The 17,936-nt window shown below is 54.3% G+C and overlaps 1 protein-coding gene across 2 annotated transcripts; it reads right to left on the reverse strand.

Moving 5' to 3' along the window:
• Nucleotides 1-121: 121 nt before the first annotated feature.
• On the reverse strand, nucleotides 122-16,356 carry SHARPIN (SHANK associated RH domain interactor). 2 transcript variants are annotated; one of them, XM_081013146.1, is made up of 14 exons: nucleotides 16,122-16,356; nucleotides 13,936-14,110; nucleotides 13,592-13,702; nucleotides 12,048-12,189; nucleotides 11,796-11,886; nucleotides 11,366-11,642; nucleotides 10,026-10,150; nucleotides 9,564-9,737; nucleotides 3,520-3,680; nucleotides 3,307-3,418; nucleotides 2,804-2,983; nucleotides 1,658-1,756; nucleotides 1,149-1,292; nucleotides 122-709 (listed from the first exon to the last, which is right to left on the reverse strand). In XM_081013146.1, exons 1-14 carry the CDS (start codon nucleotides 16,347-16,349, stop codon nucleotides 629-631), a joined length of 2,100 nt encoding a protein of 699 aa, XP_080869272.1. In that variant the 5' UTR covers nucleotides 16,350-16,356; the 3' UTR covers nucleotides 122-628. The 2 variants fall into 2 exon arrangements, with proteins under 2 accessions (XP_080869272.1, XP_080869273.1); XM_081013147.1 differs by lacking the exon at nucleotides 16,122-16,356 and adding an exon at nucleotides 14,186-15,625.
• Between the last annotated feature and the right edge of the window lie 1,580 nt (nucleotides 16,357-17,936).

The following is a 17,936-nucleotide window of genomic DNA, read 5'->3' on the forward strand; positions in this document are numbered from 1 at the left end:
GTCTTGAGTGGCTGTTACTTTTACACACACCACACACCACACACCAGAAAAAATCTCCTGCGCATGCCCTGCATTTATACTTTTCTTTTTTATTGAAGGGGGTTTAACCCCTCCTGTGCAGCAGCAGCATACATCCTGGGGAGCTTCCCCCTTCCTTGGTGCTGATGTTGCCCCCCCCCAAAGCTTAGCGCCCCGCACCGGGGGCTGTCAGTTGAGGCGAGGGGGCTTCCAGGAGTGGGACCCCTTTGGGGAGCCCCGTCTCCTTGGCCAGGAGGTCGCGGAGTGAGATTCTGGTAGTGCAAAAGGGGTGAGGGATGGGGCTCAAAGGCACAGTGGGGCGGAGGCAGGGCCAAAGCAGCCCCTTCTTCCCTCAGGCAGGGGAGCGTGGCCGCCCCTCGGAGGTCAGTGCAGGGAGTGGGGGGCAGAGCATCTGCGGCAGCCACAGTGGGTGGGGCGGGTGGGTCTTTCATGTGCTGCATCCTCTAAAGTCTGGGGAAGGAGCAGCCAGCCTTGCTGAGGCCTCTCCCCAAGGCCGGCTTCCAACGGGCCGCTTCTCATCTCTGGGTGCAGAGGCTCCTTCCTTGCCGATGGGAGCCCTGGCAGCATCTGATGCCCCTTTGGCAGGTGCTCAGTGGCAGTTCTGGCATTGGGGGTGGCACCTTTCCCCATCCACGTTGCACCGGCAGCCTCCGCTGGTGTCACCGGGACCCTGCCAGGGAGGAGGACAAAGCGCATCAGGGGGAGACCAGCCGCCCGGCCGGAAGGGAGTTCCGCAGAGTGGAGCTTCCTAAGGATGTGGTGCTTTGGAGACATCCCAGCCCCCTTCCCAAGACGCCTGTCTCCCAAAGTCCGCAAGGCAGGGCATTGCTGGCCTCAGACTTGCTTCAGCACACAGTCCATCTCCCTCTGAGAAAGCGCTGAAAACTCACCCTCTCCATTTATCTCTCTACTGGGATGCCCTCTGCACATTGCAAAGCATTCTGGGCCACGTCATCTGTTGGACGGTTTGCAGATTGGGAGCAGCTGACCAGCCAGCCCCCTTTTTCGTCTAGGCCCCCCGTTAGTCTCTTCTGGAGCCTCTTCTCGCCCCTCCTCCTGCCTGGTGTGGCAGCCCCTGAGCCCCTCCCCTCCCTCCCTCCCGCGCTTACCCCAGGCCCCCAGCGCGGCCCCTTGGTCACCCAGCAGATCTCCGTCTGGCAGACAGGGCAGCGGAGCCAGTCGCAGCCCCCCTTCTTCTGCACCACGATGCGGCAGACGGGACAGTGCATGGCGTCTCCCAGCTGCACCAGCGTCTGGCGGAGACAGAGAGAGGGTGGCCATAGACCATAGAGGGGAGGGGCTCCCACGGGTCACCTAGTCCACCCCCATCATGCCCTTTGTGCCAAGAGGAAAATGCACCCAGAGGCCGTCCGGGGGGTGGCCAGAACAGGCCCTTGTCCAGTCCCTTTGAGCTACTCCCCATCTCCCCCCCCCCGCATTGATCCCCTCGAGGTATCCCAAAGGTCGGCTCTGCCAGTGCCCACAGCCCAGGCGATAGGGCTGAATACCGTGCCAAGGAACTTGGGCTTTGAACGTTTCATTGGGGTGGGAAGAAGCGTGGTAGGACCCAGCCCCTGCCATGATGAAATGCAGCCCCTCCCCCTCCTGGCCAGCTCACCTTCAGCATGTTGCTGGTTTCGCGGGCAGCAGCGTCATTGTGAGCCTGGAACTGCAGCTTGTCCTGGTACTGCTTGCAGTTCATGCCCTCATGGATGGCCTGTGGGTGGAGGGCAGAGAATCAGACCCGTGGCGTCCCTGCAAAGGGTTCCTTCCTGCTGCTCAAACTGGCGGGGGGGGGCAGCAGCCCCAGGACCCTCCCTGAGTGGCCGAGGCGTCTTAAGCCAAGCGGACACGTACAGACGGCAGAACGGGCATCGCCTTACGGCAGGTGGGTGGGTCAACGCCAGTTTTAACTGTCACTCTCTGAAAGTCAAAGCTGCCACAACCTGGAGACGGAGAGCTTGGCAGCGCCTAGTTATAAACTGTTGAACTCGCAGCCCCAGGAGGCAGGTACGGCCACCAAGATGGATGGCTTTCAAAGAGGATTGGGAAAATTCATGGAGGGCAGGACTGTTGATGGTGCCCAGCCAGGAGGGCTCTGCTCAGCCTCCAGAATCGGGATGGGAGAGTTGCTCTCTTGCCCGTTTCCCTTTGGAGCATCTGCTTGTCCGCTCTTGAGAGCAGGAGGCTGGACTAGGGGGGCCATTGGCCTGATCCAGCAGATTCTCTTTATGTTCTTACGCCTCCCTGCAGGGCCTTTTTATGTGGTGAAACATCCCCAAGGGGCCTTGCCCTTCCCCTGCAAACTGGCTCTTTGCATGTGTCGACCAGGCTGCCCCCCACTGTGACCACCTCCTTTGCCCTCCGGTGCCCAGGAGCACCCCCCCCATCCTGCCTCCCTTCCCCCAGGGGCTGCTGAAGCACGGGGCCAGGACACAAAGGAAGGAACTTGATTCCTTCAAGGAGATTTCTCCCCTCCAGTGTTTCTGAAAGACGCTAGAAAACAGTCTGGAGGCTGCTGACAGCTCAGAAGACGGAATGGGGGAGGGAGACCTCCAAGATGCTGGGGGGGGGGGGCTGTGCTCTGGCCACCTTCAGCACCCTAGCCCCTCAGAATCACAGAACTGTAGAGTTGGATATTATTATGTCTGCCAGCACTTCTCCTTCATTCTTTCCAATACCCACCTGTGGGCCTCCAGCCCCTAAGCCAGTCCCCGTGGAGGTGGGGGGCCGAAGGCATAGTGCTGCCCCTGCCTGGGCTCACCTTGCAGACGAGGCAGTTGAGGGCCCAACAGATGGGGCAGCGGAACTCGTTGACGTCGTCCTCGTAGATGCACCAGCCCAGGCAGTCGGCCGTCTGGCAGTGGTAGCTGTTCTGGGCCCTGCTCTCGGCCACAGCCAGCCGCCGCTCCAGGAAGCGCTCATACTCATCCCACGACACCAGCTGCGGAGATCAGGGAGCTGGCTCAGAGCCCCTGAGAGAGGGAGGGCAGGGCATGGGCTGGCCGGGGGGCACCCCTTGGCTTCCGTGGCCGGAAGGGGGTGGAAATCAAAGGAGCGTCTGGCCATGGCAGCCTCCTCCACTCCCCCCGTCTGCAAGAGGACCAAGCTCTGCAGAAAAAGACCTCCAGAGCTGGCCTGCTCAAATGCCACTTTGCATCTCCAACCGCTCTCGATGACGGCGGCAGGACAAGGGGGAGATGAGCTGCCCTGCTAGCCTGCCCAAGGGACCCGGGCCGGAGGGATCCTTGAGCCTTGCGGACTCACCGCCCGGATCTCCCTGTCCTGGAGGTGGCTGCTGCAGGCATAGGAGTCGTCCCGGAAGGGACAGGCCACCTGGGGCTCCTCGCTGCAGTTGATCAGCTGGCGCAGGCAGTCCCTGGAGAGGGAGAAGGGGGGACGGCAGCGGGGTCAGGCCACAGCACCCTCCCTTCCTTTCCCCACCCCCCGGTCCCTCCTGCCCCAGGCAGGCCAGGTTACCTGCAGAAGCTGTGCAGGCACTCCCGAAGCAGGACGCCCTCGCCAGGCTCCACGTTCAGGTAGCAGATGCGGCACTCAATCTCCTCCCGGTTGGGCACCAGCGCCGCCTCGTCCAGCTGCTGCAACTGCTGGAAGTTCTGCAGCCGCTCTTGCTCCAGGGCCTGGAGGGGGCAAAGAGGGGCAGGTGGTGGTTGCCCAGCAGGCAGGCCGCAGTCCCCTGGTTAAAGGTGGGTAGGGGGCTCAGCCTGGGCACACCCACCACCCAGGCTGGTGAGATTTGTAGGGTCAGCTAACTCTGCAAAAAGGGGCAGAAGCCCCATTGCTATTCTTATTCTTATTCTTATTATACCACCTTTCCTCCAAAGATCAGAGGGTGGTTTACAACATAAAAATGCAAAATGCGTAACATAATAAGAAAAAAACACAACCCGCCCACCTCCAGGCACATTTAACAGGCCGCAGATTGTTTTAACAGTGGAAGAGGAACATTTTTGCCTGGTGCCTAAAGATATTATCACGAGCCAGAGTCAGTTGAAGGTCAGCAATTTAAAAAAACCCCAGTATTGTTGAAGTTAACTCTTTATTCAAATGAACCAAAACAGCTGAGGCCCAGTGATCCCAGCAACTGTTCCCAGTAGGTCTTGCCCCAATAAGGTAGTTGCAAGGACTTTCAAGCAAGCGGAGACTGTGGCAGCACACAACCAAGTTCTCCACCTCTGCCCTTTCCATTTCTCTGCATGTTCTGGGAGACCAGCAGGGAGGGGAGCTGGTCACAGCAGGAGGGAGAGACCCCCTGGACTCTTCAGCAGCCGGTCTCCCCTCCTCTCCTGCCTCTGAGTCTGGACTGCTCTCTGCCACAGTCTCTTCCTGCTCACTAAACCCTGTTGCCTCTTCAGCTTCCAACGCCTCCTGCTCCCTCTGACCAGGCATCCTTGTCCTACCACCAATTCCCGGGCTCTGAGCCTTCTTCCCCTGGGGGTTCCCCGGCTGGCACCTCGCACCACTCCTCTGCACCCAGCTGGTCCATGACAGAAATGGAGTGAAGGTGCCAGCCCCCCCCCCCCGAAAAGCCTGATGGGAAAAGTAGGATACAAGACTCTGGAACAAACGCTCTGGGAAGAGGCATAAAATGAAGGTGGTGTCCCAAAGCATCACCTTCTGAAGAGCAGCAAGAACGTTGGAAGATAATGCACACTTTGTGTGCCTGATCTCAGGAGGCCTTTTGCGACACCTCCTCTAAGGCAGTCCAGGAACTGCATGCATATTTTGGGGAGGGGCAAGGCGGAGAGTGAGTCTTGGTAAAGGGGGTGACCTTACCACCTGCGGAAGACCCTCCCCTGACCAGGGCAACTGGCACCCGCAGGATCTTGCCAAGACTCAGCCAAGACGGATCTGCTTGCTCAGACCTCTGAAGGCCTTTGCTGCTGACCCAACCCAATGGGTGTGCTTTATTCTTCTTCAATTTTATTATAGGGCTTGTTTACATTCCAAGTGGCTCTCTGCTCTAGAAACGACAGAGGGGAAGGACAGAATCGGGATCCTGAGATGTCTGGCAAGCACATCACAGCAGCATTCACAGAATTATGGAACTGAGCGAGTTGGAACCCAGGGGTCATCTAGTCCAACCCCCGGAAGGAGCTTTTTGCTGGCTCCCTCCTCCTCTATGCTTGTTTAATTGTGCCTCACTTTTTGCAAAATGTCTCAAAGCAATTCATAAAATATTTAATATGCAGAACTTAGCAAAGTTTTAAAAGCCGTGACAGAATAAAACAGTGGGTGGAATCCAGTGTAGTGCTAGGTGTGGGGGTCTGCTTGCACAACAGGACTTCTCCCCTCACGCCTCTGGGGGGCTGCTGAACCCATTCTGGGGTATCCCCCAAACCTTCAGAGATTTAGCGGGTGAGGGATATGAAGGGAGGGGGAAAACTCCATGTGCAAGCAGACCTCATTGTCCATGCAACAACTTAATTCCTGCCCCTTCCGTGTAGTGGGCCTGAACCTGTGGAAATCCCTGCTAGTTGAAATTAGGCACATGACTAAGACTTCCTTGTTCCAGCAAACAATTTAAGGCAGCGCTCAGTTTTATGATACGTTTTTATTCTTTTGCTGTCCCATTTTTGGTGGCTTGTTTTTATGTACCCCACTAAAGCAAGGAATGCAAACCTGCTGCAGTTCCCCAGACATGAGACGCCCATGAAATCAGCAAGTGGGGGTGCGTGCGAGGCAGTGAGGCTGCTCCCACCCTTGAAGTGGCTGTATCAACTCCTTCGCAGGCAAAAGGGCCGCCTGTGGCAAAGACAGCCTCACCGAAATTCTCTCAAGGGGAAGCTCACAGCAGAGACCCCTCAGTCACCACTTTGTGGCTCAGAGAGGACAGTGGAGATAACCCCCCCTCATCCCCCCACCCACATGCATACCTCCTGAACAGCCCCTGCCCCCTTTCCCCATCAATGACGCTACAGAGAAGTACCAGGATGGACCGTCAAGCCCAAATGAATCATTTAATAGAACAAAGGATTTGCTCTCCAATTCATTTTTTAAAAAATCAAATTTACAAACACGTTACGCAGAAATCAAGCCATTTCAAAACAGGTCCCGAAACTTCTGCTGCTGGATAATCAGTGTTCAGTACAGAGAGGGAGAGAAGGGCGTTTGGTGCCCCATCAGGGGCCAGGGCAGCAACGACTGCCCCACGGCGAGGGGAGCCACCTGCTCCAAGATCTGCTGGCTGGGACAAGCAGCAGCTGGGGCAGCCCCCCAACGCTCAGGCGGCAGCACCCCCTGACCCACCGAGAAACAGCCACCTTCAGGGGAGGGGGTTACAGCATTTCTCTTTCAAAGTGCTATCATGGCAGAGGGTCTCTCTTTCTAGTCCAGCTTCAGCATAAGCAAGTCCCCAAGGCAGAGCCTGGCCTTGCAGTTCAAACGCTGCCTGACCTGTGGGGCTGGGCAGGCCATGGCTTCTCCTGGTCAAAGGCACACGGGGAGAGCAGCCTCCATGGGGGGCAGAGGGAGGAGAGACCTTCAACGCAGGCCCCAACGGAGCGAGGAGCACAAAGCCAGCAAGCGGGAGGCTCCCGGCAAGCAGCAACGACACCCTGGCTGTGCAGGCCTGAGGGCAGAGCGGAGGAGAGCCAGAGGCAAATGAGGGAGGAAGGCACTGTGGGGCAAAAAGGAAGGAAGCTCTCGCAGGGCAACGGGCTCCATGGGTTGGGCAGGCAGCCCACAGATCCAATGCACAGTGTCAAATACAGCAGATCGACTGCCTCCGCTGGGCAAACAGTGCACACACACACACACACATGTTCATGGTGGGGATCACAACCTATGAACAGCTCATGGTATTCAAGTGGCAGCCCCACTGCAGGGGCTTTCGTGGCCCAGGAGACCGACCTGGCTCCAGCCTCTGAGGCTCGCACAGCTCCAGTCTTCCATGAGCGAGAGGCAGGGAGGCTCTGGGCTGCTGCCAGTTGAGATGGGAAATGGGCCGAGCTCCAAGACCCAGGTGGAATGGAGGGGCAAGGGGGGAGCCTAGGCAAACCCACAAGTGTTGCATGGCTGTGCCCCAAAAGCTGCTCAGGTGGAGAGCAGCTCTTGCTGCTGTCACAGGGGGCTCTCAAAGCACCCCCCCATATGGCCTTGCTCAAAGGCCGGCCAGCCAGTGAAGCCGCCAAGGGCCAGCAGGGACTCTCAGCTGCTTGTTCTCAGCAGGGGAAGGTGGGGGGCAGCCACAGAAGCCCACCCCTGCCCTGCCCCTTGGGCTTCACTGTCCGCTTGGCTCATCTTGGCAGCCTTTGGTGCTGCAGCCGGGACTAACACACGTCCCCACTGCAAGGCTGGGAGGGGCAGTGGTGGCGATGGCGGCCCCGGCTCTGAGGAGGGCTATGAGAACTCCGAGGAGAGGTGGATAAAGTCGTCCGGGGTTCCCAGGCTGTGGGCACAGGGCACAGCGGAACCGTCTTCTCTCCTTCCTTTTTCCTGCCACAAGAGAAAGAAGAAAGAAGAGAAGAGTGTCGTCAGGTGCTGCCGCCGCCAGAGACTGCTGCCTGGAGCCTGACGCACCTTCACCACCACCAACACCCCCCAGAATGGCCTGCAGCCCTCCCTGATAGCCTACCCTCCTTGGAAAGCACAGAAGGAGAAGGACGGAGCCCGAGAGATTTTGAAATTCTATACTTTTTCTGGTGCACTTGACAACAACATGTTTTTCGTATTTACAGGAAATGTGATGAAAACAATACACTAAAAATATACCACCGACGAAACATTGAAAGGGACAACCAAATCATAATTAGTATCTCATTATTTAAGAAAATGAATCAAGCAAGAACTAAAGATCACCTACATAGTTGGGGAGCAGGATTTGGCCAGTATGTTAGACCCTTAGCTCCCCATCCGTCAACCAGCTGACATCACCACGGCATTGGGAGATAACTTCATGAGAAAGGTACAAGGCTCTTTCCTCCCTCCCTTCCTTTGCAGGCAGAGATTGCGCCCAAAGATGTTTAAACTCAGAGGTGTGACGTCGGCCATGACAGAGGGGAAGGGGGAACCTGACCTCGCTCTCAGGACCATCCTGGAAGTGGACTCCAGGCATCTGCAGCCTCGGAAGCAGGACATGTTCATTTCCACCCCATTCAGCAGTTTTGTTCCTTAATTTATACTCCACTCGTAGACAACAATGGCTTCTGGGCAGGCAGCAACCTACCCCAGGGCAGAACTTAAGTGATTTGGGATGCACACTTTTTTAGCACATTTCTTACGATGTAAATTTATAGCACTTCTCTTGTAAATAGCTTTGCGACTCCGTTCGGTTGTGTGAAGTTATCAATAAATTTAGTAAGCTGAACTTACTATCATCATCTAATTAGAAATCCCAGAATTAAGAAGAATCTGCATGGAGACTCTATGAGCAAATTTGAAACAGCAAGTGGGAGATGCTTTTGAAAGCCTCCAGAACACAGTTGGGGAGCTGGCTTCTTGGACCACTACCAGCCACAATGACGATGTTTCCTGCCTGCTTTTGTAGGCAGCAAAGGCCTCTGAATAACACCAAGCGCTGGGAGGAATCACAAGTGGGGAGAGTGCTGCTGCTGCCTTTAGCTCCTGCCTGTGGGCTTCCCAGAAGAGGCAGCTGGTTGTCCACTAGGACAACAGCCGGCTGGGCTGGACTGGCTCCCCTTGGCCTCATCCAGCTGCTGCAGGACACTTCTGGGGTTCTTAAGTGTAGGAGTGCAAATATCCAGAGTGTGGGGCCAGGTGGGATTACTATGAGGAATTATGAAATATGCATCAGGCCATTGTGTCCACGATGAAAGCATTGCGTTGACTGGGTTTGATACACTGACAATAATTTCTGATCCAATCCCACAAGCTTCTACCTCTAAGCCATTTTTCCTCTACTGCCCATTTCTCTCTGCCTGACAGGCACGTATAAGCATTCTAGGACACAGACCAGTTGCCGGCTGCTGCATCAGGCATCCTGGGTAATAAAGCTAGAAGGTAGCTTTGATATAGTTTGTTAATCATTCACAAGGAGATGGTAAATACTACCTATCCTTCCTCTCCTGTTTATTGCTGTTTATGGCCTCTGGAGTTTCCTAAAAGCATTCCTCCTTGCTTCCTCCTTTATTTACTCTGAATTACATATGCATGCTCAAGTAGGAAATTAGCTCTTTGTAGTTTTAACTTTAACTTTGTCCCACGTGGGGTTTTTTGAAATGCTCAGAGGAAATCTGATTGGTTCTTATGAACACTGTATAAAAAGTTCTTTTGTGAATAAAACGACCTGGGCCAAGGGGGTGGACGGGAATTATTATACACACTCCTCCCAGAGTCTTGCTGGTCAAGCCTTTGTGTGTATTCTATTAATCAGAGTCCAATCCTTCCTTTGCTTTGGGAATGCCACATTAAGGAGCTGCATAAGGAGAGGGAGCTAGAGAAAAGAGCCAAGGGAGCTGGGAGCAGCGCACAAAGCTTCAGACCCCTGCAGGGAGCTTCTCCAGTGGACTGTGAGGCACAGGAAGGGAGCTACCAGCACCTACCTTCTGGTACTGTAAGATGCCCTCCTTCTCCTGCTGCATCCGCCACAGCTCCACCTCATCCGGCCTGTAGCTCCCGGGAACCACATAGTTGGCAGGCCGGTCTGTGCTGCACATCTCGCAGCCGGGCCGTGTGGGCTTGTTGATGAAGGTGCAGGTGGGGCAAGACCAGCCAGTCTGCAATGGGAGATGAGGAGGAGGAGGAGGAAGAGACCGCTAGACGTGGCGCCTGCAAGGATAGCCCAGGATGCAGCCACATGCCCCACGACCACCCCTCTCCCACGTGTGCTTCCTGCTGGGCGATGAGGCCCACGCCACAAGGCGCTCTGGCCCCTTTCTTGAGCAGACTATGGGGTGAGGGGAGACAAGGCCACAGGGAGCCCAGGGACTGGGAAAGAGAGAGGGGGCATATATATGGGGAGACGGCTGCCTTGAGTTTCACCACTTAGCAGAGAGAGTACATACCGGCACAGGAGAGGGAGGAGGGGCAGCAGCCGGGGGCGGAGGGGCTCGCGAGTGGCCAGGGAGGAATTTTCCCAGGAAGTGGCTGGTCTCACCGACGTCCCTCTTCCTGTTAGAATTTTTCACACCTGCAACAGAAGAAGGAGACTTAGAAGAAGGAGGTCTAAGAACTTCGCAAGTGCAAAGTTTCTCTTAAACAAAAGCTAGGTTAATATCGATCAGTCTGAATATAAGCATGTTAACTATTGGAGAAATTTTAATGATTGTTCTCAAGCTTCGTTTAAATAAAGTTAAACAAATAAATGTTGTCCCTATGGCTAATCTCTAAACTCTCCCAGATACATTAAAGGAGGCTTTTCTATGAACATGAAAAACTGGTTGGATCATTTCTCAGGTATGCAGATTTGCACTCTAACAAAAATCAGATACGTTTCCTTTTCAGGAAATAAAGTCCTCCTGACTCCCAAAGGCCATCGGGCCTGATTGCCACCTACAGTCAGACCTCGGGTTGAAGTAGCTTCGGGATGAATATTTTCGGGTTGCACTCTGCGACAACCCGGAAGTAACGGAGCGTGTTACTTCTGGGTTTCACCGCTCGCGCATGTGCAGACGCTCAAAATGACGTCACGCGCATGCGCGGAAGCGGTAAAAGGCGACCCACACACACGCACCTTAAGTTTACTTCAGGATGCGAACGGGGCTCTGGAACGGATCCCGTTCGTATCCAGAGGTACCACTGTACTGGTCATGGGCAGGTCATTTTTGTTGCTGTTGGTTTCCTCTTTTGGGGGGGGGGGGGTCCAAGGCAGAGCAAAGCAAGAAGGAGCAACAGGGACAAGAAGCGGGAGGAGCTAAGAGTGCTCAGCATACAAGTTCCTATGTCCCTCCCTCCCTCAGCCAAACCTAAGCCCACCCCACCCCCAGCACAAAGGGACAGATTCCTATTAGCATCATTTATGAATTTATACCCTGTTTTAGGATTGGACCTTTAACCACACACTGTCACAAGCTGTGTATCCAGATGTAAGAAAGAGATGCAAAGCTTGGCTGGAAGGATGAAACAACGTTAACAATATACTATTTAGTTGTAAATTAGTGGTCAGAATTGCACCACAGAGGAGGAAAGACATGAATAAATGTGAAACTGGACTTCGGTAACTGAATTTGGTCTTTTGTCTTCCTGATTTAAATTGCCCTGACTTGCATGCAGAAAAGCTGTTGGGGAGAGGTGTAACCTGTTCTGAGGGTTCCAAAATGAACCCCCTGCTTCTAGCCAGATGCAACCTCTTCCCCTCCCCTTAAGGAGCCCCCGCCATCCCCAAAAGGGATCCCTGCCTGCTCACTTTTCTTGGGCAGACTGGTGGGCAAGGTGCTGAATTTGTGCCTGGCATCCGTGTTGTCCGCCAGGGGCGAGGGGGGCGGCTGCAGCACCACCCAGTCCCTGTCCTCCTTGAAGCGCTGCTCAGAGAGGTGGGCGCCCTTTGCCGATAGCAGGTAGAGGAAGGCTGTGTCTCCGTCCTTCCGAATCCCGTAAGAGCCAACGGTTCGGTCATCCACACAGAGACACTGGCCAATAATCCAGCGCTGGACGCTGGGGTGGAATCCGTAATCCTGAAAGACCTGGGGGAAGCAGAGACGGGGTCAGGGGGAGTCTGAAGGCTTCTGCTGCAGGCCAAGCAGCCAGGCAGTCGTTGGCATTTTGCCCCAGAAGCTGCCCCAGTGAGGGAGCCAGAAGACAGCATCCCCGCCTCTGAAAAGCTGTGCCTGGATTACCTTCTGCCTGAGCCCTGCAATGGTGGTGTACGTGTGGACGCGGGTGGTGATGCTTGTTGAGCAAGTGGCGTCTTCCACCTGCACCTTCATGCTAAAAGGAAGGGAATCGGCCAGTGAGGTGAGCACAGCGTGTCCCGCAACCGGCCATCTTCAGAAGAGGAGGCGTGCAGGGGATTGGCCCCAAATCACCCAGCCTAACCCACCCAGCCTCCTCCAGAGACACCGGCTCCCTGCCCAGCCCTCCACTCCCACCTGATCTCGCTGGTGGGGTAGCAGGACTCCTTCAGCAGGATCCGCAGAGCAGCGTGTTGCTGGGCGAGCAGCGTGGCACAGCGCATGGCTTCCTCCTCGTCCCCGAGCTCAATAGCAGTGGACAGGTGGAGCGCCAGGTCCTCTGAGGAGGAGACAAAGCCAGGCATGAGCCGGCCAGGTCAAGTTGTGCACCCCCCATCTCGGGCAAGCCTCCCGCCTCCCGCCCTTCTCCAAGGTCTGCGATGGAAAACCTCCTAGGGAGCCACCCACTGCTGAGCAAGAGCTCTCAAAAGCAGCCCCACCCCCTGCCCCACACTTGGCTTGCTGCTGCAGGTGGTCAGACCCAAGACTTCCTTCCAAGTGAGTTGTAAAAGCTTTCTTATCTTATTCTGATTTTGACCATTTGCACCCTGCTCTTTTCTTAGTCACACAGAGGCCTCGTGCAGCTGTTGGATTGGTTTCAGTTGTCTTCAGTTGCAGTAGAACTCAGGCTAGGACCTGGGGGGCCGGGGTTTGAATCCCCAGTCAGCCACAAAGCTCACCGGGTGTGGAACTAGGCCAGTCCATCACCCTCAGACTAACCTACCCCAAAGGGTTCCTGCGAGGATAAAATGGGGAGGAGGAGATCTGTGTCAACCACCTTGAGCTCCTTGAGGAAAGGCGGGATATGAATGCAATATATGACACGCTTCTCTTCCTCTATGTTGACTGGTTGTTTTACTTTTTTAAAAAAAATGAAAAAAAGTTGGGGCAGTTGGAGGGGCTCACAATATGGGTGGCAAGGGCAGCCCCCTCTTCCTCATCCAGCTCAAGCAGCCACTCCTTCAGGACACTTATGCTGCTCTGGTGAGTTATACAGGGCAAACCGCAAAGCACGGCTGGGGAGCCTCCAACCCAACCACGGATGCGGCCTCCTACTTAACTGCATGTGGCCCCTGGGTATTTCCAGCGACTCCTCACCACTGAGGTGGTGGATCAAGCAGGCACCCAGGGAAGAGGTCAACATAAAAGGAAATAAAACCAACCAAGTGCTTTTAATGCAATCAATAACTGAATACTTGCATGGGCACCAAATGAAACCCCCATTCCAGTGGATTAGCGTCAATGGGGAGGAAAGGCTCAACAGGAAGTGTAAACATGGCTTGCTTTTTAAATAGGTATTATTTATTCATCTGTTTACCTCTTGCTTGCCAAAATGGATTCTAAGCCATAGAAATATGGGGGAGATTTTGGGTAATTACTGAAACCAAGTTCTCTCTCAATTCACCATCTCAACAATACTTCACAAAATGCACCCACTCCTCATTACCATTGTGCAACAAAACCAGCTGCCTAACCTGATACAGGCAGAAGGAAATTTCAGATATGCAAACATCATATTTCCTGGCAGCTTAGTAGCGTTTATGATGTGTCTTCAAGGGCACAGGTAAAAGGAAATTTCAAATATGCAAACATCACATTTCCTGGCAGCTGAGTAGCATTTATGATGTGTCTTCAAGGGCACACTGCCAGTGGACAAGTGTCCTGTGCCATCAGCCACCCACCTTTCCTGGCAAGCTCCAAGGGCAGGGAGACATCGATGTCAGACAGAGAGTTGAAAAGTGCCAAGGGAAGGGGAGAAGGCCGTCCTGTCAGCAAACCGCTTCCCTCAGTAGCTGGGGAGAGAAGAGACTTTAGAAGAAGTGCTCCAGCAGGCAGACACAGAACATAAGAAGATCAGACTAGCCTGCTGGATCAGGCCGATGGCCCATCTAGTCCAGCATCCTGTTCTCACAGTGGCCAATCAAATGCCTGTGGGAAACCTGGAAGCAGGATTCAAGCCATGCCCTCTCTCACTACCAGAAGCCGGACCCTGGCATTGTAAGTGCCTTCCGGGGCAGGAGCTGACCTTTCTGGAGCTCCTGGAGGGAGCTGCTGACGACTGTCCACCACTTCTGTGCCTCATGCTCATCCTCAAAGTGGAAAACAAGGGGGTCGTCTGGGCGGGCTAAGAACTTCAGCTCATGACATGTGGCAGTCTTCACCTCATAGGAAATGTCTCTGAGGTTGTACTCAACAAGGCCCTGGGGGAAGAAAAGCATTAGTGGGAAAGTGCAAAGTCAAATAGCCCCAACCAGCTCTTGTTGAGGCCTCTTTACCTCAAGCAACACGGGGGTCAAAGCACCCATTCTGTTCTTCAGCCAAGTCTCATCAGGCTCCCCCTCATCAGTGCTCATGCTGAAAGCTGCTCCCACTGCTGAAGAGCTCAAAGGATGGACCTCTCTTTGCACAACAGGACTTGCCCCTCTCCTCTCTCTGTGCAAAACTGCTTGAGAGGTTCTCCCATCCCCCCAGAGCTGATTTTAAGGGTGCATGGCAGACTGCAGGGGAGAGAGAAGAGAGGAAAGTTCCATTCTGCAAGTGGAACTCCTAAGAACAGAAGGAGAACCTGCTGAATCAGGCCAATGCCCCATCTAGTCCAGAATCCTGTTCTTACAGTGGCCAACTAGATGCCTCCAGGAAAGCCGCAAGCAGGATTCAAGCCCAAGAGCCCTCTCCCCTCCTGTGGTTTCCAGCAACTGCTATTCAGAAGCATTACTGCCTCTGACTGCAAAGGCAGAGCTTAGCCATCATGACCAGCAGCCATCAATAGCCCTCTCCTTTGTGAATTTGTCCAGCCCTCTTTCGAAAACACCCAAGTCTCTTGCAGGAACATTGGCTACTGCCTCGAGGGAGGGGGTGTCTTTAGAACTCCACTGGCAGAAGCAAGAGGAGCCTGCATGCCCTTTCCTGTTCTGCCCTATTTGTTTACTCAGGATGAGTGCGAGGCCTGTGTATGGTAGGCAGGGTGTTATAGAGGTAACGAGAAGGTGTAAGAGGCACAATCCACAAACACCACTAACCAAAGCAGTTTCAGTGCTGTGCCCAGGCCTGAAGCTGGACTTAAATGGGTCCAGATAATCAGTTTCCTCCAAGCATGCCTGGAGCTGGACCACCAATACTGTCTCAAAGACACTTAAACTGTTGTTAAACATGTTGACTGCAAGCCATTTTCGGTACCGCTGTATGCGATGAAAAGGTGGGGATATAATTGTTTTTAATGAATAGTACATTATGCCTGGCGTGCTCTGGACTAAACGACTAAACAACAACACATTATGAGCAGGCATACTTGAAGCACACAATGGACTAAAGCATGTTGAGGAACGGACCTGGCCTTTCTACTTGATCCAAGAAATCAGTGCATTTAACAAAATGGAAGTGCAAGGGAAACGGAAACAAGCTGCTACCATGATCCTTGCTTGGATATATGAGCTGGATATTCTATGCTCAAATCCCTGGATGTTGTTTGTTGTTGTTAATTAATAAACACTTAGGAAACACCTAATTCTTTTTCTAAGCATTGTTCATGCATTGAGACATCCTGTAAAATGTGGGGTGGGTGGGGAGAAACAGATCCTGTAAAGCATGACTTTGCTGGCCTCTTGGGCACCTCTTGTGAAAGAGGCAAGCCTTCAGCGCCACTCAGAGGGACATTTTCCAGCAAAGTCCGACAGCGGCTAGAAAGCCCCAAACAGCCTGGGCTTTGCCCCTGGCGCTGCTTCCCCACGGCCGGGCAGCCCCTTTCAGCAGCTGAAATGCACCCACTCCGGTCTGACGGGTTGGGGCAGCAGCTGCCGGCCCAAGAGCTTCGGCGGCCTGCGGGGAAGAAAGGCCGGGAGGAGGAGGAGGAGGAGGAGGAGGAGGCAGCAGCCTCTGGTAAGCGGGCGAGACAAGCCTGTGTGGCAGGGCCAGGGGGGCGGACCAGGGCCTGGGTTCAAATTCCCCTTGGGCCACGGAGCTCAGTGGGCGTGACCGTGGGGGGGGCCAGTCGGCTTCGCCCTACCTCGCAGGGTTGTTGCTGGGGGGCGTGACCTTGGGGCCCGGCCTCGGAGGGGTGTTGTTGGGGGGCTGAGAGGAGGAGGAGGAGGATACGCCCCCGTTGAGCTCCCTGGAGAAGGCAGGCGCGACGCCAAGCCAAGGGCGGCCCCGGGAAGGGGTCCCGCTGCCTGCCCCCTCCCCGCCCGAGGCCCTTCCCTTCCCGCCCCCTCTCACCGCTTCGCCCCCCGACTCCGCCGCGCCCCTCAGGCCGAATCGGAAGCGCTCGGGTCCGGGCGCGGCGCTCAGCTGGAGCCGGAAGAGGCGCTGCGCTTCCCGGCCGGCCGGCGAGGCGGAGGGCGGCGCGGAGGGCGCGTCCGGCGAGCGGCGCGGCACCCAGGCCTTGGCCGAGGCCAGCAGCACCAGGCCCGACGGGGACGGCGAGCAGCCCGGCGCCGCCGCCATCGAGTCGCCGCCCGGAACCGGAAGCCGAGCGCGGCTCCCCGCGGGGCGCTTCCGGCGCGCCGCCGTCCGCTTCCCCGCCGCCGACGGAGGGAAACCGCCGCCCGACTCCGAGGTTCCGGGCCAGGAGGGGACCCCTCTCACCGGAAGCGGGGCGGGGGGAGCCCTAGTCTAAGAGATATATTTGAACGGCATATTCGATGCAGCCTATAAGCTAAACAACATAGAGCTTGGTTAGGGCCCCACTCTCTTGGGCCCCCAAAAAAATTAAAGAAAAAAAAATCTGGATGTACATTTCCAAAATATAAGATAAAAAAGAAATAAGATAAAACCTTCATACAGAAACAGTGTTTTGTGTTCTGTATGAACCTATTAGGTCCATAAATTACCATATAGCATATATTCAACACAAAAAACAGCAACAATTGTTGCTGACAAAGGGCCCTTCAGGAGCTTAGGGCCTCATCAAACCTAAATCCAGCCCTGGCCCTCCTATATATATATTTGGGCGACATGTTCGATTCAGCACTTGGGCTTCTTAAAAGATGGTTGCGGCCACCCCCTGGAGTTGCTGCAGCTTGGAAAGAACTCACCTGCCTTCCACATTTCAATGCCCAGCCCTCCTGGCCCCGCTGGCTGGGGCTGATGGGAGTTGTAGTCCAATGCTACCTACCTGCATCGTAGGGGGTTGGACTAGATGACCCTTGGGATCCCTTCCAACTCTACAATTCTGTGATGCTATGATGGCACCTTGTGAGCGAAGTCTGCTCCCCCTTGGAGCTTGGCGGGAAGGATAGGCCTTTGCTGCCACATACACCCGGACAACACCATTACTGGCCCCAACAACATCACACATACCATCTCGGGACTATTTAATTGCTCATCGTCTAACATTGTGTATGCCATCAAATGCCAACAGTGTCCTTCAGCTCTCTATATTGGACAAACAGGCCAAACCTTACGCCAAAGAATAAACGGACATAAATCTGACATCAAGAATCACAAAACAGAGAAACCAGTAGGAGAACACTTCAATCTCCCAGGACATTCTATACAAGATCTCAAAGTAGCTGTTTTACTACAAAGGAATTTCAGAAATAGACTGGAAAGAGAAGCTGCTGAATTACAACTCATTACCAAACTTAAAACAATGGAGAAACCTGGTCTGAACAGAGACATCGGATTCTTATCTCATTATACATGACTAAGCCATTTCTCACCTTCTCACCCCTTGCCTTTTCCTGTAAGACCTATTACAGTCGTTAAGAGTCGTCAACAGGCTCATCTCAGCTATCTGCCAATCTCCGATTCCCACCACCCTTCTAAGTAATACCCCTCCCCACCTTCTCAATATATAGAAGGATCTGGTAACTTCTGTTTCAGTGTATCTGAAGAAGTGTGCATGCACACGAAAGCTTATACCAAGAACTAACTTAGTTGGTCTTTAAGGTGTTACAGGAAGGAATTTTTTTATTTCGACTATGGCAGACCAACACGGCTACCCATCTGCAGTTTGAAGTTGTTAGGAACGTTTAGGTCAGTAAAGAAACTACGATTAAGAAACTGACAAGAAAAATTATCTGAAACCAT

Source organism: Podarcis pityusensis, assembly GCF_964106645.2.
Source record: "Podarcis pityusensis genome assembly, chromosome: 7".
In the NCBI taxonomy this organism is placed as follows: Eukaryota; Metazoa; Chordata; class Lepidosauria; order Squamata; family Lacertidae; genus Podarcis; species Podarcis pityusensis.

Bases quoted from the DNA above. Each gene is read 5' to 3' on its own strand.
- SHARPIN (XM_081013146.1), bottom strand. From the start codon at position 16,349: ATGGCGGCGGCGCCGGGCTGCTCGCCGTCCCCGTCGGGCCTGGTGCTG. The intron at 13,703-13,935 runs GTCAGCTCCTGC...TTCTCTCCCCAG, and splicing joins CCTCCAGGAGCTCCAGAAAG to CTACTGAGGGAAGCGGTTTG. The intron at 11,643-11,795 runs GTAATCCAGGCA...TGCTTCCCCCAG, and splicing joins TTGCAGGGCTCAGGCAGAAG to GTCTTTCAGGATTACGGATT.